The 26,038-nt window shown below is 43.3% G+C and overlaps 1 protein-coding gene across 5 annotated transcripts in view; it reads right to left on the bottom strand.

Annotated features, from left to right (window-relative positions):
• Window positions 1-26,038, bottom strand: part of UIMC1 (ubiquitin interaction motif containing 1) — a 2,105,680-nt gene that overhangs the window by 1,450,812 nt on the left and 628,830 nt on the right. For all 5 annotated transcript variants that reach the window (XM_044069293.1, XM_044069294.1, XM_044069292.1 and 2 more), the window contains one exon: window positions 8,385-9,917. In XM_044069293.1, coding sequence (XP_043925228.1) covers window positions 8,385-9,917 — 1,533 coding nt within the window. The remainder of the gene's footprint in view (window positions 1-8,384; window positions 9,918-26,038) is intronic.

Genomic DNA, 26,038 nt, shown 5'->3' with positions numbered 1-26,038 from the left:
GTTTAACATGTAAACTCTAAACAACTAATAAAGAAATAGAACTTTCACATCTAAATGAGAAAAAAATTGAAAGAAGTATAGATTTTAAACAACTTAGTTTGAGAGCTGGCTTGATACGTCTTGACACTATACACAGCAGACGAGATCTGGGGTGATAGAGAGCGGGGCACTATGGGTAAGCTTAGCTCGAGAGATTTTTGGCTGGTGCAAGCTTGTTATAACAGCCGACTCAGTTCTGGGGACGGAACAGATACCCATCAGTAAGGAATGAATGAAGATTAACAACATCAGATTGTGGGTTCTGAGGTAAAAAAAATAACAGTCCCCAAAAGCTCAATGTCCTGTCTTTATTACACAAATTTGTGGCCTCAACCTAGTCTGTGACATCAATAGGATTTGATGGCGAGACAGATTTGTGTCCCAGAGACTCCCCCATCTATGGAATAGACGTCCTCTCCACGTCAAGCAGAGTACCACCTCTTTACCCCTTTTTAAACACACTCTGGATAACTGGTTGGGAAATAGAAAATACATCCCTGGGATTCCACCTGTGTCCCTGTTGGACAGGGGCATCGGGTGCCGATTTGTCTATGCATGGGCTAAACTCTTGGCTAGGCTTATAAGGGCCTCAGGGCCAATAGCATAGTAACTTCCTATGATCCTAAAAATATATATATATATATATATATACATATATATATATAAATATATATATATATATATATATATATATATATATAAACAAACATATATTTTACACATTTTTTCACACAATAAACTTCCCCTGTGTAACATTACAGTCCATAAAAAATACATTTCTTAGCATAAAAAAATATATTCAGAGAAAGAAAAAAAAAAATTTCTCAGAAAAATAAAACTGTGAAAGATTTCCCCAGCAGGGTACTTTTCTGCCACTGGATGACTGTCAGATCCATGAAGACTGCAGAGGGAGTGAACATCAATAGCAAGAAAGCTCTGGAGCTTTTGGCACCCAAGCTACCTTTTTATGTCATTCTGCTCAAGTCTCTGGCATTTAGGTTACATGGAAGTAGCCCTGAAGTTTTGAAAGCTGGAAAGTGGCCACATCCTGGGTAGGATATAACCCCAACAGCTTAGGCTACAGCAACAGTGATCTAATGCTGAGCATCAGTTCTGTCACCTTGCCCAATTCTAAGCAACAAAGACTCATTTTCCCTGTCTCAAATGCAAGTTGAGTGAATGGACACCTTTATGAATTTGTTGTTCCAAGAACACTTCAGCCATGAAGCAGATCTGAAGTTAAAATTCTATGAATAGATACAGTATGAATACTAAAAATGCAGTCCAATGTACAGGCAAAGCAGTGTAGAACCTTGGGTATAATACAGTATATTTACAGGAGCGAAGCAGGTCCATTTGACGTAAATATATTCTTGATACCTGATTCAGTTGTTCTCAGTCTTCGTTCATACCTGCAGTGTTCTGCTGAGCTGATGTACTGCTTAGTTTGAATGAGTAAAAGTATCAGGAAAACAAAGTGCTTTCTTAGTTAGATGCCACACTTGAACAGATAAGCTGTTCTTATATATATTTTAATTTGTCTCTAGCTTTTTAGTTTCAGTTGTAAGGTAGCACAGTCTCAGTGTACGCTATGGTGCTAATGGGGGAACAGGGACTTGGTTAAAGGAATGAGTTTATTGCTTTTATTGCTCTTAACAGAACCACCCTCTGTAACCACTCCCTTGCTCCAAATAACCTGACTATAATAAGGAATGTCTAATGCTTTTCATTGTACTCAACTAGGATCACTTGTTTGTGTGTTTCAATAAATGATGGTCCATTTTTAATGCAACTGTGGACTACCTACTATTTTCTATTTTATTATTTTGTAGTACATATTTTAGAGTTTGAGTTTTATTAGTGAACTTGGTGCATACCATATTGTAAGGAGTGAACTTCACACCCTCCACACTGAGAAATTTAATTTTTGTTTGACAGCTAAGAAATTACAGGTATTCTGAAACAGTAGTAGAACTGCTTAGTGAGAAGAAAGTACAGTTTTGTACCTACCATAAATGTAGATGTCCGATAGGAATGCATCTGCAGTCCTTACAAATGGGTTGTCCTGTCGTCAGGCAGCCCTTCGGTCGGCCGGATTCCAAAGTCTGGGTCTGGCCTCGGCTGGTGTCGCACTTCACCCGACGTCATAGCTGCAGTTATTCGGGTATAAAGGCATCAGCCGACGCCATTTTCCTCAGTGTTTCTTGCCCCAGATGCCAGGTGCCTTCTTGGAAGGCTAAATTTGGATAAATGTCAATGATTCCAAATAGTAGAGAGCAAACACAAAAAATAAGCATGTATGTACATATATACAAACAAATACACCATAATAGATCCCCCCAAGCTAGCTGAAGGCTGGCAAATACCCTAGGAGTACCTCAGAGGGGAAGGTGGGTGGGTAATCCTGACTGCAGATGCATTCCTATCGGACATCTACATTTATGGTAGGTACAAAACTGTACTATGTCCTTCAAGGATGCATCTGCAGTCCTTACAAATGGGTAGAATACCATAGCTAAACAAGGGGAGGAGGAAAGAGTAGAGATTCTGGTGTAGCTAGGATCCCTTGCAAAACAGCAGTGGCAAAACCTGCTCGGGATCTAGAGTATAAAGGTAAATTGTAATGCTTGGCAAATGTATGCACGGAGGTCCAAGTAGCAGCCTCTATAATGTCCTTGGTAGCCACTCCTCGTAAGAAGGCTGTGGTAGTGGCTGTAGCCCTTGTGGAGTGAGGCCTGATGTTCTCAGGAGTTTTCTTTCCATGGTAGGAGTAACAAAATCTAATGCAATTTCCTATCCATTTGGAGATTGTCTGTTTTGAAATTGGTTTTCCTTCCTTTCCTGTGGCATATGCTACCAGAAGCTGGTCAGTTTTTCTATTGGACTTAGTCCTGTCCAGGTAGTAGCGTAACTGTCTGTGTACATCCAAGGTATGCAAAAGTCTTTCTCTCCTGTTTTGTGGGTTTGGAAAGAATGTAGGTAGGTGGATAGCCTGATTTAATGACACTCTGGATACCACCTTAGGCATAAATGTAGGATTTGTTCTCATGGACACTCTATCTTGATGGAAGATCAGGAAGGGGTTGCACTGCCTATTAATGCCTGTAGTTCAGAGACCCTTCTTGCTGAAGTTATTGCCAGCAGGAAAGCAGTCTTCCAGGATAAGTATTGTAATTCTGCTGTTGCTGCTGGCTCGAAAGGAGGAAGTATCAATTTTTCTAGCACAAAGTTCAAGTCCCATGCTGGCAATGGTGGTTTCCTGGGAGGTTTTACATTTTTAATTCCTCTCAGAAACTGTCTGAGCAGGGGATGAGAGAAGACAGGAGGATCCAAGCTGTATTGTGCTGAAATAGCTGATGCATGTATCTTGATGGAAGAATAGGACAGGCCTGTGTGGAAGAGCTCTGCCAAGTACTCCAAGATGTTGGCCATGTTTACCAGAGTCACATCTTCTCCTTTGCAGTACTCCAAATGAGATATCTTTTCCATTTTGCTGCATAATTCTTTCTTGTTGAAGGTCTGCGAGCCTCCAGGATTATGTCCTTAACCCTTTGGGATAAATTTGGGTTAATTGCTGTTATGTAATGTTCCAGGCAGTTAGCTGCAGAGTTTTCAGGTTTGGATGCAGGATGTTGTAGTTGTTCTGTGTTAACAGTAATGGGATCAGGGGTAGTGTCCATATTTGTTCCCGAGACATGCTCCTCAGCAATGGGTACCAATGTTGTCTTGGCCAGTCTGGAGCTATCAGAATGATCCTTGGACGGTCCTCTTTGATCTTCAGAAGCACCTTGTGCATCAAAGGAAGTGGTGGAAATGCGTATGCTGTCAGGTTTTTCCAAATGAAGGATAGGGAGTCCACCTTCCAAGCAAGTAGGTGGTACGTCCTTGTGCAGAATTTCTTTAGCTGGTGATTGAATGGGGATGCAAACAAGTCTGTTTGTGGTAATCCCCATTTCCTTGTGATGGCTTTGAAGATGTCCAGATGAAGCATCCATTCGTGGGCATCTGTGGTTGTTCTGCTTAATATGTCTGCTAGAATGTTTTCTTTTCCCGGTACAAAAATTGCTTGTAACTGAATGTTGTAGCTCAGGGCCACATCCCATAGGTCCAGTGCCAGCCGGCATAGAGGATATGAATGGGTGCCTCCCTGTTTGTTGATGTACCACATAACTGTGGTGTTGTCTGTCCTTATCATCAACTGACCTTCTTGGAGAAATGGTCTGAATGACTGGATTGCCAATTTTACTGCCAGCATTTCCTTTAGATTTATGTGTAGGCGCAGCTGGTCTTGAGTCCATAAGCCTTGTATGCACTTGCCCTGCATGTGTGCCCCCCAACCGAGGTCTGAGGCATCTGTCGTGATGGTTTGGCTTGGTTGGCTGTTGCAGAAGGGCAACCCTGTGTTTGACTGGCAGGCCTGAGCCCACCATAGGAACTCTTGTTTCAGGCATGGGATTATTGGGATTTTGATTTCTAGGCTGTGCTTGTGTTGGGACCACAAATTCCTTAGGTACCACTGTAGCTTTCTCATATGCAGTCTGGCATGAGGGACCAGAATTATGCAGGATGCCATGAAGCCTAGAGCTTGCAGTACTTTTCTTGCAGTTAGGTGGTTCTGCTTTGTTAATGCCAAGAAGTAGAGAGGTAGTTGCTCTTTCTTTTCTGCAGTTAGGAATGCCATTTGTTTTGATGTGTCCAGCTCTGCACCCAGAAAGGTTATTCTTTGGGATGGAATCAGCCTTAACTTTTTTATATTGACTGTATATCCCAAGGCTTGCAGCAGGTAAATGACTCTTTGTAAGTCTTCTGCTAGCTTGCTTTTGTTGTCCGCTTGAATCAGGCAGTCGTCCAGGTAGGGATAAATTTGGATTCCCTGAAGTCTGCAATGAGCAATTACTGATGCCAGGCATTTCGTGAACACTCTGGGCAGTAGATAAGCCAAAGGGCAATGCTGAAAATTGATAATGCTCTGATCCTGCAAGAAATCTGAGGTATCTTCTGCAAATTGGTCTTATGGGGACGTGCAGGTATGCCTCCTTGAGATCTAGAGTTACCAGCCAAGACTCCTTGCCCAGCATGGGAAGAAGCTGCTGTAGGGTCAGCATTTTGAATTTTGGAACAATAAGGAATGTGTTTAAAGCGGACAGGTCTAGAATGGGTCTCCATTTGTTTTCTTTTCTTGGTACCAGGAAGAGTCTGGAGTAAAATCCCTTTCCTTGCTCCATAGATGGTACCTTTTCCACAGCTCTCATTCTTAATAGCTGAGATATTTGTTTTAGAGCTTCTGTCCTTTGAGTAGGTGGTAGGTTTGGCATTCCTCTCTTCCCTGGTAGAGTATGGAAATGGAACCTGTAACCTTGGTCTATAGTTTGCAAAATCCATTTTTCCCTTGTGATGCAATGCCAGTTTTTTGAGAATAAGGTTAGTTTTCCGCCTAAGGGTGCTTCTAGTTGTTCCCTGGTAGGCGGTGCCACTGTCAAGTCACTGTGATTGAGTTGTTGTAGAGGTGGTGGCTGCGTCCGTGCCTCGCTGGTTGTTACCTTGCCATTGGCGTCCCCTGTAGGCACCCCTGGATTGGTTTCTGCCTCTTGAACGCCTATTCCTGCCCCTCTGAGGTTTAGAGGAGTCCGGAAAGACCAATTCTTGGAGGGCCAGTTCCTGCTAAACCTTGGAGGTTGAACCTGTAAGAAATCTTTCACCATTTGTACAGATTTCGCCTTCTCTTCCATCTTTTTTAGCACCTGCTGAGCAGGGGAACCAAATAAATTGACCTTGTCCATGGGTGCATCCAAAAGCTTTGATTTGACATGGTCTGGTAATGCCTGTTCTTTCAACCATGCATGTCTCCTGATAACTGTGCCAGTCATGGCTGATCTAAGGGAAGCCTCCAGTGCATCATAGCCACATTTTAAAGAATGGTTACTAACCTGCTGTATGTTATGTACCATTTCCTGAACATATTTTTTATCTAAAGATTCTTCAGAGGAAAGCTTTTTAGTTAACTGGTCAAGCATACACTCTTGATATTGAATCATATGAAATTGGCAGTTTAAAGCCCTAGCTGACAAGGTAGCAGAAGTGTAAACTTTTTTACCCCATCTCTCTAAGGACCTGGATTCCCTTTCAGAGGGGAGGGGGTTTTTAGTAGAAGTAGCAGCTACAGCTTTAGGGCCCTGGGCAATGGTCTCTGGATCTGCCAAAGGAGCCTTGTATAAATGGTGATGAGTGTCCGGGACCCTGTAGAACCTATCGGGCTTAGCAGGAGCCGGAGGTAATGAATCAGGAGCAGTGCAAGCATCATTAAATGCATCATCTACAACAGAAAGAACTGGAGGTATAGCTAAAGGCCTATGTTGTGGCAAATGTAGAAAGGTTCTAAGCCTTTTTCTGGAGTCTGAGAAATCTTGGCCCTGCCACTGAAATTGTTCTCTCATAGCATGCAAGGTTTCCCCAAAGGAAAATTCCTCAGGTGGAGAGGCTGAAGGAATGGACTATTCAGCATCAGAGTCTTCGTAAGGAGAATAAGAAGCCTCAGGAAGGTCTGTATGATCTGATTCATCAGAGGAACCATCAGTGGATACTGGTTCAGGGGGCTCTGCTCTAGGTCTCTTTTCTGGAGGTGGGAGAGAGGACCTGTCTGGATGAGGCTGGGATCCACGAATTAAAGAAATTAAATCCTCAGCCAAAGATAGCATATGAGAGCTAGTGCTGGGCCTGTGCGAGGGGGGTTTGGCAGGCACAGTTTTGGAAGCATTGGCTGCTTTAGCCCTGGCAAAGGCCTTGATAGACATGGCTGCAGGAGGCCTAGCAGCTCCACGTGCAGGGGTTGAAATATCCAGGGGAATTGTGTCTGATAATTCCTGAGAAACCGCAACAGAAGGCTGGATTTCAGAAGCAAATTCTACCAGGTTAGAGGAGGCCTCGGTAGAAGGCATGGTTTCGGCTGGAGAAAGAACCGCTTGCTCGGTTTCGGCCGAAACCGAGACACGCGGTTTGCTTAATCGCGGTTTCGGCCGAGACCGCGGACCGCGAGTGTCGGTCCTTTTCTTTTCGTTTTTTGGAAATTTGCGTTGTCGGAGGATCCGACGGCATAATATAGGCAAAATCAGAGCCGAAAATTTGTTCAGCAAACTCCGACCGACGTCTAAGCGTCCGTCGGTTAAAAGAAGCGCAGGCTAGACAAGCTGCTACGTCGTGGTCTGGGCCTAAACAATGTATACAGTAGGAGTGGAAATCTTTATGAGGTATTTGTTTCCCACAAGATAAACAGTTATTCACTTTCTCTGACATCGGCTGAGGCAAGAAAGAGTCCCCAACGGGGTACTTAGCTTTTTAGAAGTCTTCAAAGTAGTATTCGGTAGTAGTAATCTCTGGATCTGACCGACCGGCACTTGCGAACAGCTTCTGCTTTGGGCGCCATGCGGCAAGAAAGACTGAGGAAAATGGCATCGGCTGATGCCTTTATACCCGAATAACTGCAGCTATGACATCGGGTGAAGTGCGACACCAGCCGAGGCCAGACCCAGACTTTGGAATCCGGCCGACCGAAGGGCTGCCTGACGACAGGACAACCCATTTGAAAGGACTGCAGATGCATCCTTGAAGGACATCATACAATTACTGCAATTAACTGGACTAGCAGCAGTAGCTGAACAAAGTTTCAAGTGGTAAGACTGAGTAAGTGCTGACAAACAGAACTCTACAAAGAGGAAAGACATATACTATAGGAAGAAAAATGTAAGGCAAAACAGGTTAGTAACTACTGCAGGCTACATCAACTAAAAGTTTGGGGATGAATATCATGCAGACTTTACAAGATGCTAGGTAAATGGTATTACCTATTACAAAAGTGTTTCTCTTGGTATCATCCGATTACCATGTTACATACACAGTTATAAAGCAGTTCAATTAAACTATAAAATGATAATAACCCATGTTTTGGGAGCTACATCTCCAAATCTGCATGAAAACTCAAAAGTTAAACTGAATTACCTTGTTTTACTTTCATTTATTTTTAAGATGCTGTGTTTCCTTTAGAGAAATAAGAGTGACAGAAATCACAGGGTTAAATTGACAAAATGCAAACAGTTTTCATTGTAGATGTTCTGACTGGGGATAAAAGGGCACAAGGACAGCAAAACTTAAATGTGGAAGTCTCTGTGGTCCAGGCACATGTGCATCATCCAAGCATACTGCCCAATTAAAACTAAGTTCTTCATTACAAAACAAAATGCTACATACAAGTTGTCTTCTTCTAGACATGGTAATAAAAAAAAAGAAAAAAAATGAAATGCATATGCTACACCGCTCCTGTCAGAACTCATTTATTTTAGTAATATTCTTACCTGGTGATGACTTCTTGATTCACTTTCAGATGCATCTCTCTCATTTACATTAAGCTCAGGAGTAATGCTCTCAAGTAAGGTATCACCTTCACAGGAGATATGGCATTCAATAGTCTGTACATCATTCTCAACTATTGGCTCAGTTTCCTTATCAGCATCACAGTCATTGACCTCTGCCTCTTTTTCTTCTCCATCAAGTAGTAAATCTGCCTTTCCCCTATCACTTCTTCTCAAACGGGAGAGGGCTGGTGCTGGGAGTACTGGCTCACCCATCTTTGCTTTAGATAGCAGCAATCGCTGGGCTTGTTTCAGGCTTTTCTCATACACTTCAAACTGGCACAAAATGACTCTAGTGTACTGATCTGGGTCTAACCCTTTTGGACAGAAAGGAATGCCCCAGCGATAATGCACTGCACCACAATTTTCCACCTCATCTGCAGACAGATTTTTACCATCTGAAGTGTTATAGCTGGACAGTGAGGCAATATTTTCTTCCACACGCACTACTTCTTCAGAAGCATAACATTCGGAACTCTGAGAGCTACTTTTCTGCAACCTTTTTCTCCCTTTCCTCTCCAACTTAAAAGTGTGCCCTGGAGATTCCAAACTATGACTTTGGGACACTTTAATCATTCTTTCAGAAGAACATGAAGCTGGTTCTTCATGAGCACTGATTTTCTTTTCTTTGCATTGTTCCAAAAAAAGCTGTCGAGGCTTCATCTGCCTAGAGCTTGGTGACTTCTTGAGAAAAGAAGGACTTAAGGAAAATGAAACTTTAGATGGAGATGTACTCACGGAATCTTTAGAACCATTTTTTTCTGGGAAAGGAGAACTTTTTTTTACTGGACTAACAGATAATTCCTTGACGGGGGAACCTGGATGCAGTTCCATACTCAGCTTCTCCAAGACCACCCGAGGGCTCTGAACTGAAATTATTACATCTTCAGAAGGCTCCTTAATGGGAGATGCTGCTACATTAATTGAACCAGACTTGCTGGAACTTGGAAGGAATTCTTGGCTAAGCTTCTGCAAAACCACACAAGGATTCTGAATGGGACTTGATCCAACATCAAGACACTGATCTAATGTAGGTGATGCAAATGCAGTAGGAGGCAAAACAACACATGATTCAGGAGAACTTGGAAATAGTTCTTGGCTCAGTTTTGCTTGGAATGTAGAACAGCTTTGAAGAGAGCTCTGTCCAGAGCAAATTGACTGGTTTTGATTGGGAAATTTAACAGGAGTTGAAACAGAATGCTCCACAAAACTGGGAAGCTCCTGGCTTAGTTTTGCTAAAACCACACAAGGTTTCTGAGATGGGCTCTGCCCACTACCACTGCTTTTGCTGTTCTGGCTTAAAGACTGTGAGTGGCAGTCCATGTCTTCCTGTGTACTAGAGCTGCAAGATGCCAGACCAACCTTTTCAACAGCTGCAGAAACTGGACTCTTATGCAGAACTTGCAGTGCTTCAGATTTACTGTTCTTCTGAATTAATGATGTTTTTCTAGTTGAAGGAGGTGAAGACTGGCAACTCTATTAAAAAGGGGAAAATTGTTGACAGGTAAAGAGACAAATCATAAATACAAGCTCAATAAAACTGACAGCAATACAAACCCACTAAGCCCATTCATGCTAGCCACTTACCTTTTGTAAATTCTATTTGTTTTCCTAAATGCCTTTTCCTTCCATGCCAGATTACCACTAGCACCCTTCTGTCCTTATTGGGGGCCGTCAAGCTATATCATGGTGACATCCTGCTCTAACCTCCATAACCTCTACAGCAGTTTGAAGCACATATAATCTTGAAGGTAGGGACATACCCTCCTACCTACAGAGGATGCTGCTTGGTGAGAACACATGGTCTCTACACTTAAGCCTTCTTCCTTAACAACAAGCCTCCAACATGTGTAACTTCTGCATTAAAATGGGCTCCCTTTTTCTACACCAAAGATGGTAAGCTATCAGCTGTTCAGTCATCCAGTCTGGTTCTTCCTAAGCTCTAGTCATTAGTCAATCCTATAATACAGAGTCATGGCTTTATCCAATGTCCCATGAGGCCAGACACCCAAGGTGCATTACTTAAAGTTTGTTCTTCCTTCTCATCCCCTAACCTATCACCCCCTCACACATATATGTACATACAGAGAACACACATGTGCACAATGTTTGGTTCCTGCTGTCTAATAACTACACTGAAAATAAACACACATACACACATGTAGTGGAATCAAGTTTATCCCCTTCTAAACTCTTGCCAGAAAAATGTGCTTTACATTTTCTCGAAAGACAGGAAAACAGAAAAAAACTATTTTATTTTAGTCTCTGTCAATTACATATTAATAGTTATACAAGGTACCAAGTGTAGCCCAGAATGTTCAAGAATGGTTCTTAAAACAGTTCCTAATTCTAGGACAACACTAGTATCGATTCTTACTGTCTTTCCTTCAAGAATATTTCTGTCTGGATTGCATGTCCCAAACATATATCTCTCACTTGTACTATTGTTAACATAAAAACAAAAGGTATGTACTTATCATAACAATAGAGCTAAATGCTCACAATCCTTTTTCAACCAGAAGAAATAAGGCTGCCAAAAATTAAACAGCTCGGCATCAGAAACATAGCTAGTTCTAACTCCTCCCCCTTACCCAGGACGTTTTGCAATATGGCTTGCTCTCTATATAGCTGGTGTGCAGATCAAACATGAAACACTGAAGTATATAACACAGAATTACAAGTGAATCTTCAACGATAATTGCCTTATTGTGTTTGAGAAACAAATATTATGAAATTCACCTTGAGACCAAAGTTCCTGCAGTGAATAATGCAGTTGCGTACACTTACCATAAATGTAGATGTTCGAAAGTATTCACTGTTGCAGTCATCACACTTGGGTTACCCTGCCAGAGGTAGCCCTCAGCCGGCCCAAATTCCAGTGGCTTAGTATTTCTGCGTTGGTTGCTGTCACTCCAGGACTGACGCAAGGTCGTCAGTGGTATACAGACAGACAGCTGACGCCATTACATCAGTTTTTCTTGCCTCAAATGTCAGGAGCGCCCGAACAGGGAGCTAGGTTATGGTGGAAGAACACTACCAGCAGAAAGTTGTTGTGTCTTTCGGCTTTTCCCGGTTAGGGGTCGCCACAGCGGAACTCCGGTCTGCTAATAACTGGCAGTATATTTTTACATGCCGAGTTGCCAGCTCGGACGCACAACCTTCAATGAAGGTACGCCCATTCATGCATGTCTCCACACAGAAGACGCTCTAGCTGAGAATTGAGCAGGACGTCTTACTGTGAGGCGACAACGCTACCGCAGCACCACCACACTAAAAAGCACTGTAAATGAGTAAGAGTGAGAGAGAGACAGGGGGGATGGAGGGTGGGAAACCAGGACTGCAACAGTGAATACACTCAAACATCTACATTTAGGATAAGTGTACACAACTGTACTGTGTTCTTCGTGTTTCACTGTTGCAGTCAGCACACACGGATTGATTCCCAAAGCTGAAGTACAGAGTGGAGGCAGTCAAGAATTGTTTGGGCTGGCTAGTACGCCCTGCAGGAATGCGGTTGTAATGCCTGCCCTGGATTTGGAAAAGATAGGCAGGTGGTAATGCTTGGTGAAGGTATAAACATAACTCCATGTTACAGCCCCCAGGATGTCCCTGGTAGGGACCCTTCTGAGAAAAACTGCAGAGGTGGAAGTATGGAATGTGTCCTGACCCCCTGTGGGGGTGGTTTCCCATGGTGTTTGCAACAGAAATGGATACAGTGTGCAATCCATTTGGAAGTGGTTGGTTTGGATATGGCCTTGTCCTCTGCCCCTGCTGCAAAGCTGACTAGTAAACTGGTCAGTTTTCCTAAAAGGCTTAGTCCTATCCAGGGAGAATCTGAGCTGTCTGTGCACTTTAAAGAGTGCAAGATCCCTTGTCTGTATTTGCCCCTTTGTGGCCTGTCTGACACTGGAAAAAAACAATTCTTTGTAGGCCAGTGTCCGCTAAACCTTGGTGGCTGTACCTGTAAGAAATCCTTGACTGTTTGCATAGATTTAACTTTGTCCTCCATTTTCTTTAGCACCTTCTTTTGCTTTAACACCAAACAAAACCGCATGCTGTAATGGAGCATCTAATAATTTTGCTTTAACATGATCAGGTAGATTTTGTTCCTTTAACCAAGCATGCCTCCTAATGACAGAACCCGTAGGCCTCAAGAGAATCATATCCACATTGCAAAGTATGCTTTCCAACTTGTTCAGCTGCATGCAATAAATCCTGCATTTCTTTGTTTTCTGCACATTCAGAATTTATCAACCTGTTCTGTTTCAGCAGTGACCTAATATACTGCTGATATTTGAGCATATGAAACTGACTATTTAAAGCCCTTATAGCCAAGGTAGCAGAAGTGTAAATCTTTTTTCCCCATCTGTCCAGTGCTCTAGAATCCCTGTCAGAGGGAGTAGGGTTTTTTGCAGTGGAAGCCTTGACCCCTTTGGGACCCTGAGAGATAGTTTCTGGGACAGCAGCAGGGTTTTTGAAAAGGAATTTATGAGAGTCAGGAACCCTGTAGTACCTGTCCGGCTTAACAGGAGCTGGAGGTAAGGAATCAGTGGTCAGACTGGACTCTGAAAATACATCATCTACAATGTCTAACACAGGTGGAATATCTAGGGGCCTGTGTTGTGGTAGTAAAAAGAAGTCTCTGAGCCTTTTCCTAGATTCTGAATAATCTTGGCTCTCCCACTGGAAATGCTCCCTCATGGTATGTAAAGTTTCCCCGAAAGAATAATCCTCAGGAGGAGAGGCTGAAGGGATAGATTCTTCAGCATCAGAATCCTCATAGGGAGGAAGAGAGTATTCCTGATCAGAAGAGAAATCAGATGAAATGGAAACCTGATCTGAAGATTCATATTCTGTCTCTTGCCTAGGCCTCTTATCAGGAGGGGGATGGGAACCCCTGATCAAAGTAATTAGGTCTTCGGCCATTTTGAGCATCTGTTTTTTAGGCATGGAGGCCTGTCCATGAGGCTGTTGCACTTGTTTCTTCGTCTTTAAAGGTGCTTTAGTCTTTGCCTTTGAAGCTGAAGTCATTTTTACATATAATTGTGCAGGTCTGAAAACACCCTCAGAAGCCGATGCCTGCAAAGCGGCTCCGGACCCATCTGAGGGAATAGTTTCCGTAGGTTCAATACCTTGAGCTTCTAGCGGCCTGGTCAACTTCACATGGGTGTCGGTAGCGGTCTGTGAATCTAAAGTAGCGGTCATCAGGGGCTGCGAAGGCGCCTCACTAAGAACCAGCGAATGGCTTAGAAGAAGCCTCATCATCAGTTTTGGACATCGGATGCCTGTCCTTTTCTTTGCGTTTCTTGTGAATTCCGGTAGTCGGATGGCTATCCGACATTTTATAGTTAAATCTTCTGCCAAAATAGTGAAATGCAAAATCGTACCGACGCTTAATAGTGCGTTGGTTAAATCTAACACAAAACAGACAACTAGCAACGTTATGGTCAGGGCCTAGGCAAGGATACAGTAAGAATGAAAGTCCTGATGAGGTATTTGCTTCCCACAAGAAATACAATTATTAACTTTTTCTGACATCGGTCTGGAGCAAGAAAAAAGTTTCCCCAATGGGGTACTTGGCTTTTAGTGAAGACTTCGGATCTGAAATTCGAACACGAAAATCTCAGGAGTCGGCCAACTGGCACTTGCAAACTGCTTTTGCTTCGGGCACCATGCGGCAAGAAAGACTGGAGAAATTGGCGTCGGATGCATCTTTTATACCCCTGGCGCACTGACGTCAGGGAAGAGGCGACAGCAACCAACGCTGGACCTAGACTTTGGAATTCAGGCCAACTGAGGGTAGCCTGCCAGCAGGATAACACAATTGTAATGACTGCAACAGTGAAACATGAAGAACATCTTGGTAGTTTTAGAAAGAACTGAAGACATGAAAGAAGTTGTCTGTTTGTGTCGCGTATTGGTAATACGAAGAACTTCCTCGAAAGCCAGTGCCTGCTGAGCAGCTCCAGATCCATTCATCTTCAAAATTAAGGCTAAAATCTACATCTATGTCTAAAAACCTGATGCTTGGGCCATGTGTGCAGGCCCCATTGCCTAAAAAATAAATAATCAAAATGGATGAAGATTTAATTACTCTGATCAGGGGTTAGCCAAACCCCACTTCTAAGAGGCCTAGGCAAGACAATGACTATGAATCTTCTGAACAGAATTCTATTTCTTCTGACTCTAATAATGAACAGGATTTGTCTACACCTACTTATGAGGACTCTGATGCAGAAGACTACATTGCTTCTGCATCACCCCCTGAGGATTTTTCTTTTGGGGAAACTTTACACACCTTAAGGGAACATTTCCACTGGGAAAGTCAGGATTTCTCAATCTAAAGAGACTTAGGGATTTTCTTCTTCTTCCTCAGCATAGGCCTTTGGCTATCCCTCCTGTTCTAGACATTGTTGATGATGTTTTTTCATTATCTAGTATGGCTCCTGATTCTCTGCCTCTGGCTCCTTGTAAGCCAGACAGATACTACAGGGTTCCTGACTCCCACAAATTCCTTTTCAAAAATCCTACTGCAGATCCTGAAACCATTTCTCTGGGTCCCAAGGGCATTAAGGCCTCTACGGCTAAAAATCCTACCCCTTCTGATAGAGATTCCAGGACGCTGGATAGATGGGGTAAGAAGGTTTACACTTCTGCAACCTTGGCAATCAGGGCTTTAAACTGTCAGTTTCATATGCTTAAATATCAAGAGCATATAATGGGACTACTTAAACAGAAAATTATGTTAATTTCTGACTGTTTGAAAAATAAAGATTTAAAGGATTTATTGCATTCAGCTGAACAAGTTGGAAAACATACTTTGCAATGTGGTTTTGATTCTTTGGGGGCCTCTTGCAGGGCTGCTGTAACTGGGTCTGTGCTAAGAAGGTATGCTTGGCTCAAAGAACAAACTCTGCCTGATCATGTTAAAGCAAAATTGTTGGATGCACCTTTACAACAGGACCGCTTTAGTAATAAGGCTGAAGAAGTTTTAAAAAGGATGGAAGATAAAGCTAAATCAAACTGTGAAAGATTTCTTATAAGTGCAACCTCCAAGATTTAGTAGACACTGGCCTTCTAAGAACTGGTCCTTTCCAGTTCCTTGAGAGCCACTCAAGTCAAACCCAGACATTCCAAAGGCTCCAGGTTTCAGTCACAAGGAACTTTTAGAACAAAACAATGGGGTGCTTCCTCCTCCAAACCTGGAAACAACAAGGCACCTCCCTATGGTAAACAGTCTCAATGACTTCCTTCTACACTTGCCAAGCACTTACCTTTTAACCACCCCTTTATGGGGAAAATTGGCACTTCGTGCAAGAAACTGACAACTTAAAATTCAGGACAAATGGGTTTTAAATATAGTATCCCAGGGATACAGATTTCATTTCTACACATTGCCAATCCCAAACGAATGGCCAGACCTGCCCTCAAATTAGTGGACAGAGGCCCAGAAACAAGTACTGTCTCTCAGGGACATGGGAGCTATTCAACCAGTCCCAGAAGAGGAAAATGGACAAGGTTTCTATTCAAGACTTTCTCTGATACCCAGAAAAGACAAATCATGGCATCCAATTCTGGACTTATCTACCATGAACACATTTCTGGAAATTCCAAAATTCAAGATGCTGACTCTTCAACAGTTACTTCCTATGCTAGGCAAAGATGCCTGGTTGGTAACTCTAGAGGCTTACCTGCATATCCCAATCAGGGAATCTTGTAGAAGATACCTCCGCTTCAAAGCAGGCTATTTGCATTACCAGTTCTCTGCACTGCCCTTTGCCTTATCTACTGCACCCAGGGTCATCACAAAGTGCCTGGCTCCAGTAACTGCATTTTGCAGGCAAAGAAATATTCAAATATATCCATACCTGGACGATTGTCTAATCCAGGTAGAAAACAGGGCCATTCTTCTAAAACATCTGGCGTTTGTATAAAAAAAAAAAAAAAAAAAAAAAAGGTTCTAACCTGTCTAGGGTACACCATAAACGGAAAGAAATCTCAACTGGTACCCTCTCAAAAAATTACATTCCTGGGTGCAAGCCTGAATGCAACTGCCCGGATGGCTTACCTTACGCCAGAAAAGCAAATTCATTTGGTGACTTACTTCAAACAGGTGGCCACAAAACAATACAGTTGTGTACACTTACCATAAATGTAGATGTTCAAATGTATTCACTGCTGCAGTCATTACATTTGGGTAATCTGCTGGCTATCCACTTAGAAATAAATAGTCTGCTTTGATATAGCCTTCCCCTCTGATCCTGCAGCAGATGCCACCAGTAGTTGCTCAGACTTTCTTAGAGATTTGGTCCTGTTTAACTAGAATCTTAGTTGTCTGTGTACGTCCAATGAATGCAGAATCCGCTCCCCCTTGTTCTGCGGATTTGGGTAAAATGTTGGCAGGTGAATTGTTTGGTTAAGAGCCACACTGGATACCACCTTAGGCATAAAAGAAGGATTGGTCCTGAGGGACACCCTTGTCCTGGTAAAATGTAAAAAAAGGCTCCACAGCCATGAGAGCCTGTAGTTCTGAAACCCTTCTTGCTGAAGTGATTGCCAAGAGGAAAGCTGTTTTCCAAGATAAAAAAATTATATCCGCAGTAGCTGCCGGTTCAAAAGGAGGCAGGGTGACTTTTTCCAGCACAAAACTGAGGTCCCATGCAGGAGCTGGTGATCTTCTGGGAGGCCTTCAATTTTTGGTCCCTCTAAGATATTGTTTAAGCAGAGGATGAAAAAAGAGGGGAGGCTCCGTGTTGTAATGAGCAGAGATGGCAGAGGCATGGATTTTTATTGAAGAAAAAGATAGGTCTTTGTCAAGCATCTCAGTCAAATATTGTAAAATCTGAGGGATATTTGGCTGTGCTGTGTCTGTTCCTTGTGCCCGGTTCCAAGCACAGAATCTCTTCCATTTATCAGCATAAGATTTTCTAGTACTAGGCCTTCTGGCTTCCAAAATCACATCCATCACAGACTTACTGAGAGGTGTTGATTGAATAATTAAATGATCAGCCATGCTGCAAGGTTCAGAGTTTGGAGCCGAGTGTGCAGAATTTGATTGTTCTGCTGAGAGAGTAGATGAGGTATTTGAGGCAAGTACCAAGGAGGGAGTTGAGACATATTCCTTAGAACTGGGTACCAGTGCTGGCGAGGCCACTCCAGAGCAATTAGGATCAGTTTTGGTCCTTCCTGCCTGACCTTTATTAAGACCTTGGAGAGAAGAGGCAGAGGGGGGAAAGGCATAGACTGATAGGTTTTTCCAACTGAAGGATAGGACATCCACTTTCCATGCTTGTCTGTGATAAGTCCTTGTGCAGAATTTGTCCAGTTGATAATTTTGAGGAGAGGCGAGTAGATCTATGTCTGGGCTCACCCATTTCTGTGTTAGCATGCTGACGATTTGTGGATCTAGCTTCCACCCGTGTGGGTCCATAAGATTTCTGCTAAGGTCATCTGCCAGAGTATTTTGTTTTCCTGGCAGGAATTGAGCTTTGGTAAGTCAAAGCTGTGTTCCACAATGCCATGGCTAGTCTGCAAAGGGGGTAGGAATGTGTACCCTCCTGCTTGTTTATGTACCACATAACTGTGGTGTTGTCCGACTTTATCAGTAGTTGTCCTGGATGAACTAAGTCCTCGAAGGCTGTCAGAGCATTTTGAACAGCTAGCATCTCTTTCTGGTTGATATGCAGATGGATCTGTTTTGGGTTCCATTTGCCTTGAATGCATCTCCCCACCAGGTGGGCGCCCCAAGCATAGTCTGATGTGCCTGTAGTTAGGGCTTGGGTGGCAGGGGATAGAGTGAATGACTGTCCCTTGTTATGGTGACATGTCTCTGCCCACCAAAGAAACTCCTGTTGTAGGCAGGGAATAAGAAGAATCATTGTTTCCAGACTGTGACAATGTTGACTCCATAAACTTTTTACGTACCACTGAAGTTTCCTCCTATGCAGTCTCGCATATGGAATTAGTAGAATGCAGGATGCCATGAACCCCAAAGCCTGCAGAATTTGTCTTGCAGATAACTGGGTTAGAAGCCTTTTTACAAATGCCAGATGTTGAAGAAGAGTGTCCTTGTCCTCTGCGTGAATGAGACAGTCGTCCAGATAAGGCTAAATTTGTATGCTTTTTTGTCTGAAGAATGCAATTACTGGTGCCAGGCACTCTGTAAAGACCCTGGGCGCAGTAGATAAGCCAAAGGGCAGTGCAGAGAATTGGTAATGCAAAAAACCTGCCTTGAAGCGGAGGTATCTTCTGCACGATTCCCTTATTGGGATATGCAGGTATGCCTCTTTTAAGTCTAGAGTCACTAACCAAGCGTTCCTGCCCAGCATAGGCAGTAGCTGTTGTACAGTGAGAATTTTGAATTTTGGAATGTCCATGAACATGTTCAAAATGGATAAGTCCAGTATTGGACGGCAGGCATTGTCTTCTCTTGGTACCAGGAAAAGTCTTGAATAAAAACCTTATCCTTTTTCCTTTTCTGGTACTGGTTGAATAGCCTCCATATCCATGAGGGACATAACTTGTTTCTGAGCCTCTGCCCACTGATTTTGTGGCCGATCTGGCCAACCGTTTGGAATTGGCAAAGTATGGAAATAAAATCTGCACCCCTGGGATACTATGTTTAATACCCACTTGTCCTGGGTAATTAACTGCCAATTTTGAGAATGGAGTGCTAATTTCCCCCCCAAGGGGGCTGCCAAAAGATAAGTGCTTGGTGAAGGTAGAGGGAAGTCATTGAGACTGCTTACTGTAGGGTTGTGCTTTGTTTCCTCCAGATTTGGAGGTGGAGGCACCCCATTGCTCTGACCTGTAAGAACCCTGTGATTGGTATCTAGAGCCTTTTGAGCACCTGGATTTGCCTTGAGAGGCTCTGTTGGACACAGGAAAGGACCACTTTTTAGTAGGCCAGTGCCTACTGAACCTGGGTGGCTGCACTTGTAAGAAATCTTTTACAGTTTGCATAGATTTAGCTTTGTCTTCCATTTTCTTTAAAACCTCTTCTGCCTTATTACCAGAGTATCATGCTGCGAGGGGGCATCCACCAACTTAGCTTTAACATGATCAGGCAGATTTTGCTCCTTGAGCCAAGCATGTCTTCTAATCACAGATCCAGTAATTGCGGCCCTGCAAAGAGGCCTCCAAGGAATCAAAACAACATTGCAGAGTATATGCTTTCCAACCTGTTCTGCTGAATGCAATAATTTTTGTAATTCTTTATTTTCTACACAATCAGAAATCAACATAATTTTCTGTTTCAATAAGCCCATAACATGCTGTTGATGTTTAAGCATATGAAACTAGCAATTTAAGGCCCTAATTGCCAAGATTGCAGACGTACAAACCTTCTTTCCCCATCTATCCAGCGCCCTGGAATCTCTATTAGAGGGGGTAGGGTTTTTGGCTGTAGAGGCCTTTACACCTTTGGGACCCTGTGAGATAGTCTCAGGATCAGCAGCGGGATTTTTGAATAGAACTTTGTGGGAGTCAGGAACCCTGTAATATCTGTCTGGCTTACTATGAGCTGGAGGTAGGGAATCAGGAGCCATGCTTGATTCCGAAAACACAACAACAACAATGTGTAATACAGGAGGTATTGCCAAAGGCCTATGCTGAGGAAGGAGGAAATCCCTAAACCTCTTTTTTGATTCAGAGAAATCCTGACTCTCCCAGTGAAAATGTCCCGTTAAAGTATGCAAGGTTTCTACAAAAGAATAATCCTCAGGAGGAGATGCAGATGGGATGGATTCTTCTGGATCAGAATCCTCATAGGGTGGAATAGACAACTCCTGATCAGAAGAAATGGAAACCTGATCTGAAGATTCATAATCAGTGCCTTGCCTATGCCTCTTAGTGGGGGGGGGGTGTTGGGAACCCCTGATTAAGGTAATTAAGTCCTCAGCCATTTTGATCATCTGTTTTTTAGGCATTGAGCCCTGAGCACATGGCTCATGTGTCGGTTTTTTAGACTTAGAAGATGTTTTTGATCTTGTTTTTGAGGCTGGCGTCGGTTTTATATAAAGATGTTGAGGCCTGAAAACACCCTCAGAAGCTGGTGCCTGCTCAGCGGCTCCGGACCCATCCAAGGGAGAGACATCCGCGGGTTCAATACTCTGAGAATCTCGCGGCATACCGGACTCCGCATGGGTCTCGGTAGAGGCTTGCGACTCAAAAGTAGTGGGTATCAGGGGCTGCGAAAGCACCTCACTGAGTAGCGACGAACCGGCGACTGGCTTACGATAAGTTTTGTCGTCGGTTTTGGACCTCAACGGTCTGTCTCTGTCTTTTTCTTTGCATTTTTTGTGAACTCCGGTAGTCGGATTGCTAACCGACGACATTTCAGGGTAATTAAATCTGGATCCAAAATATTTAGAAGCAAAAATATACTGACGCTTAATAGTGCGTTGGTTAAATCTAGCACAAAAACGACAGCAAGACACATTATGATCTGGGCCTAGGCAAGGAATACAGTACAAATGAAAATCCTTATGAGGTATTTGCTTCACACAAGTAATGCAATTATTAACTTTTACTGACATCGGTATGAAGCAAGAAAAAGTTTCCCCAACGGGGTACTTAGCTTTAGTTGAAGACATCAGTTCTGAAACTCGAATGCAAAAATTTCAGGAGTCGGCCGACCAGCACTTGCGAAATGCTTCTGCTTCGGGCACCGCGCAGCAAGAAAGACTGAATAAAATGGCGTCTGCTGCATGTTTTATACCCCTGACGACCTGACATCATGGAAGAGGAGACAGTAGCCGACGCAGGACCCAAGACTTTGTTATTCAGGCCGACTGAGGGCAACCTGCCAGCAGATTACCCAAATGTAATGACTGCAACAGTGAAACACGAAGAACATCCCTGCTATCTGCAAGACAAATTTTGCCAGCCTTGGGGTTCATGGCCTCCTGCATTCTTCTAAATCCATATGCAAGACTGCATATGAGGAAACTTCAGTGGTACTTAAAAAGCTTATGGAGTCAACATTGTCACAGCCTGGAAACAATGATTCCTATCATACCTTGCCTACAACTAGAGTTCCTATGGTGAGCAGAGGCCTGCCAGCAAAACAAGGGACTGCCATTCACTCCATCCCCTGCCGCCCAAACCCTAACTACAGATGCATCAGACTATGCTTGGGGGGCCCATCTGGCAGGGAAGTGTATTCAGGGCAAATGGAGCCCAAATCAAATGCACCTTCATATCAATCAAAAAGAGATGCTAGCTGTACAAAATGCACTGACAGCCTTCAAGGACTACCTTCATCCAGGACAACTAATGATAAAGACAGACAACACCACAGTTATGTGATACATAAACAAGCAGGGGGGTACACACTCCTACCCCCTTTGCAGACTAGCCATGGCTTTGTGGAACACGGCCTTGACCTATCAAATACAACTGCAAGCTCAATTCCTGCCAGGAAAGCTGAATACTCTGGCACATGAACTAAGCAGAAATCTCATGGACCCATACAAATGAAACTGGAACCACGTATTTTCAACATGTTGACAAGCAAATGGGGAAGTCCAGACATAGATCTTTTTGCCTCACCCCAGAACTATCAGTTGGACAAATTCTGCACAAGAACTCATCACAAAAAAGCCTGGAAAGTGGATACTCTTATCATTCAGCTGAAAAAAAACTATCAGTCTATGCCTTTCACCCGCTGCCTCTGCTCTCCAAAGTTGCACTAAAAGTCAAACAAGACAAACCAAAAATGATTTTGATTGCTCCAGACTGGCCTCGCCAACACTGGTATCCACTCCTGTCCAATATGTCACACTTTCCACGGTAGCACCTGCCTCAGACACCTTACTTACTGTCTCAGCAGAACAACCAAATTCTGTACACTAAGCTCCAAACTTTGAATCTTGCAGCATGCCTCATTACCTAAATTCGCCCTTAGCATCCCTCAGAAAACCTGTGATGGATGTCATTTTGGAGACAAGGCTTAGTACTCGAAAATCTTATGCTGACAAATGGAAAAGATTCTGTGCCTGGAATCAATCACAAGAGAAAAGCACAGCAGTGCCCAATATTCCTCACATTTTACAATACTTAACTGAGATGCCTCGCAAGGCCCTGTCCCTTTTCTTGCATAAAAATCCATCCCTCAGCCATTTCAGCTCATTACAACACAGAACCTCCCCTCTTCTCTCATCCTCTGCTAAAGCAGCATCTCAGAGGGGCCAAAAACTTAAGACCACCCAGGAGAGCATCAACCCCTGCCTGGGACCTCAATTTTTTATTGGAAAAACTCACTCTCCCTCCTTTCGAGCCAGTGCTACTGCAGACTTAAAATGTCTTTCCTGGAAAGCAGTTTTCCTTTTAGCAGTCACTTCAGCTAGAAGGATTTCCGAATTATAGGCTCTTATGGCAGTGGAGCCTTTTATTATTTTTCATGCGGACAGGGTGTCTTTCAGGACCAATCCAGCCTTCATGCCTAAGGCGGTATCCAGTGTGGCTCTTAATCAGACCATTCATCTGCCAACCTTCTTTCCCAATCCACAGAACAAGGGGGAGCGGATTCTGCATTCATTGGATGTACACAGACAACTTAGATTTTACTTAAACAGGACAAAATCTATAAGAAAATCTGAACTACTGGTGGCATTTGCTGCAGGGGCAGAGGGAAAAGCTATTTCAAAGCAGACTATTTCCAAATGGATAAGTCATTGTATTCATTTCTGCTATATGCACCATGGTAAAACTATCCCCCAGGGGATCAGATCTCATTCCACCAGGCCTGCATCTACTTCTACAGCCTTTCTCGGAGGTGTTCCTACCAGAGACATTCTAGAAGCTGCTACCTGGAGCTCAGTTCATACGTTCACCAAACATTACCATTTAACTTTCTTCTCTAAATCTAGAGCTGGTTTTGCAGTGCTGTCCTGCAGGGTCTTACAGCTGGTCTTAATGCTGTATAAATCCATCCTCCCAACCATTGCTTTGGGAATCTTCCCAAATGTAATGACTGCAACAGTGAAACATGAAGAACATAGTACAGTTGTGTAGACTTACCATAAATGTAGATGTTCGAGTGTATTCACTGTTGCAGTCTTGGTTACCCTCCCTCCAACCCCCTGTTTTCCTCATACTATACCTCTACTTTCCTTTACTATGCTTAAAAGCCTTTTTGGTGCATTTTCTTTTGTTTGCAGGTATATTCTGGTGTTTTTTTTAAATTACTTAAATATTTGGTTCCCCATTTGTGGGGCACCTGACATCTGGGGCAAGAAATACTGATGTAATGGCGTCAGCTGCATGTTTTATACCCCTGATGATCTGACGTCATAAAAGAAGGGACAGCAACTGACGCAGGACCCAAGACTTTGTTAATCAGGCCGATTGAGGGCAACCTGCCAGCAGATTACCCAAATGTAATGACTACAACAGTGAATACACTCAAACATCTGCATTTATGGTAAGTGTACACAACTGTACTTTTTTATACCACTGACGACCTGACGTCAGTCCTGGAGCGATAGCAACCAACGCAGAAATACTAAGCCTCTCACATTCGGGCCGACTGAGGGCTACCCCTGGCAGGATAACCCAAGTGTGATGACTGCAACACTGAAACACGAAGAACATATTTGCATTCAAGTCAAGAACACTTAATAGGACATGATTGGTGAACCCGCTCAGTGTACTACTGTTACAGAAAAAAATGTGTAAGAGTGCATAGTATTTTACCGAGTATGAAAGACTGTAAAGCACTTAGCCTTGCCAAACAAACAAATAGGACACCACAAGACTTTTTTGCTTATGAATTCGGGACAAATCCAAAAGCAATGGGTGGACAAACGATCACAGTCAGGGACAGTTTATTTTTAAATATTGCTCTTATTCACTTACAAAGATAAAATAACAGTTTCTGCATAGATATGTACTTTCTAAACAACAAAGATGAAACTCGAATGCCTAGCTTTATTGCCTGACTGCAATACTCCATGATTTAAAAGAAAATTAAAAATTATGAGGGGAACACCAAAAATATGAGAAAATCAGAGACAGTTGAGAGGCATGGACAGCAGGCAGAAACAAAGCTGTTTTGCCTGCTGCCTTTGTTCTTTGCCAGATGCCACTGGCTGCTGTTAGTCCCTACAGCAAGACCAGATTGTAACACTTGGTGGTGGTGGTGGTGGTGGGGGTAAAAAGAAGTTATGTCTTACCATAACGCTCCATCTGTGTTGTTCATCTTCTTTCATTCATCACTGATGGGTTTGGTTCTAAGTCCTCGGAACCGAGTCGGCCTATTACCAAGCTCACACCAGCCAAAAAAAAACCTCTCAAGCCAAGTCTCTACCCAGAATGGCCTTCTCTCTGTTACCTCAGATCGAGTTTGTTGAGAAAGGAAGTAAAGTCGAGGCCACTTCTACACAAGTACCCTAGTGCACAACTTAGACCCAAAGCATCCCCCAGGAGCCTTTGGAGGGGGAAGGAGGGTGGGAAGTGATGAATGAAAGAAGATGAACAACACAGATGGAACGTTACGGTAAGACATAACTTCTTTACATGATGTGGTTCATCTTCTTTCCATTCATCACTGATGGGACAGAATCCCAAGCCACCTTGAGGTTCATGGGCGGCCCTTATGGAAGAACATTACAGAGTACCATTGAGCCGAAAGCAGCTCTCCCCTGGAGATCAGGTCTAATTTGTAATGATTGATAAAGATATGAGGCTTAGCCCAAGTAGCTGCTGCGCAGATGTCATCCATGGATGCCCTGGAATGGAATGTTATAGAAGTTGCCATAGATCTAGTGGAGTGGGCTTTAACTTTTGGCAATGATTCATTATGGAGGGAATAAATGGCACATATGCAGTCCCTTAGCCATTTTGATAATGTTACCTTGGAACAGCCCCTCCCACTTTAGGTCCCGAAAAGGAGATGAAAAGCTGTTCCGATTTACAGATAGGTTTGGTCCTGTCTAGGTAAAACATTAATTGTCTATGTACATCTAAGGTGTGAAGGCAGTACTCTCCTCTGCTGGCAAAATTCGGAAAGAACACTGGTAGATCAATGGACTGGTTAACAGAGAATTCAGAAACAACTTTGGGAAGAAAGGATGGGTTTGTTCGAAGTGACACTCTGTCATTATGAAAGACCAGGTAGGTCCTCTTGATACACAATGCCTGCAGCTCCGAGACACTTCTGGCAGAGGTAATGGCTATCAGGAACAAAGATTTCCAAGACAAGAACTTTAGGTCACACATAGCCGCAGGCTCAAAGGGCTTTTGAGTCAAAGACTGGAGGACTAAAGTGAGATTCCAAGGTACTGCGGGTTGTCAGAGGAGGCCTGAGATGAAAGGTCCCTTTGAGGAAATACTTGCAAAGGCGTAACGAAATAAGAGGGGTGCCCTCTATACTACTGTGGAAGACAAAATTGCTGCTAGATGTACGCGAACTGTAGAAGCAGAGGCTCCGTTATCAAAAGACTTAGTCAAATATTGAATCACTGCAGTAACTGGAGCCAAATAGAGGTCTAGCATGTTATTCTTGGACCAAATGGAAAACCTTTTCCATTTATCCTGATACAGTCTTCTGGTGGATGGTTTGTGAGAGGCCAGAATAATGTCTCAAACAGGTGAGG

This window comes from Protopterus annectens, chromosome 4.part0, assembly GCF_019279795.1.
Source record: "Protopterus annectens isolate FY-2018-M chromosome 4.part0, PAN1.0, whole genome shotgun sequence".
NCBI lineage: Eukaryota > Metazoa > Chordata > Ceratodontiformes > Protopteridae > Protopterus > Protopterus annectens.
Note: the sequence above shows the minus strand (reverse complement) of the source record. Positions and strands in the feature narration are given on the sequence as shown.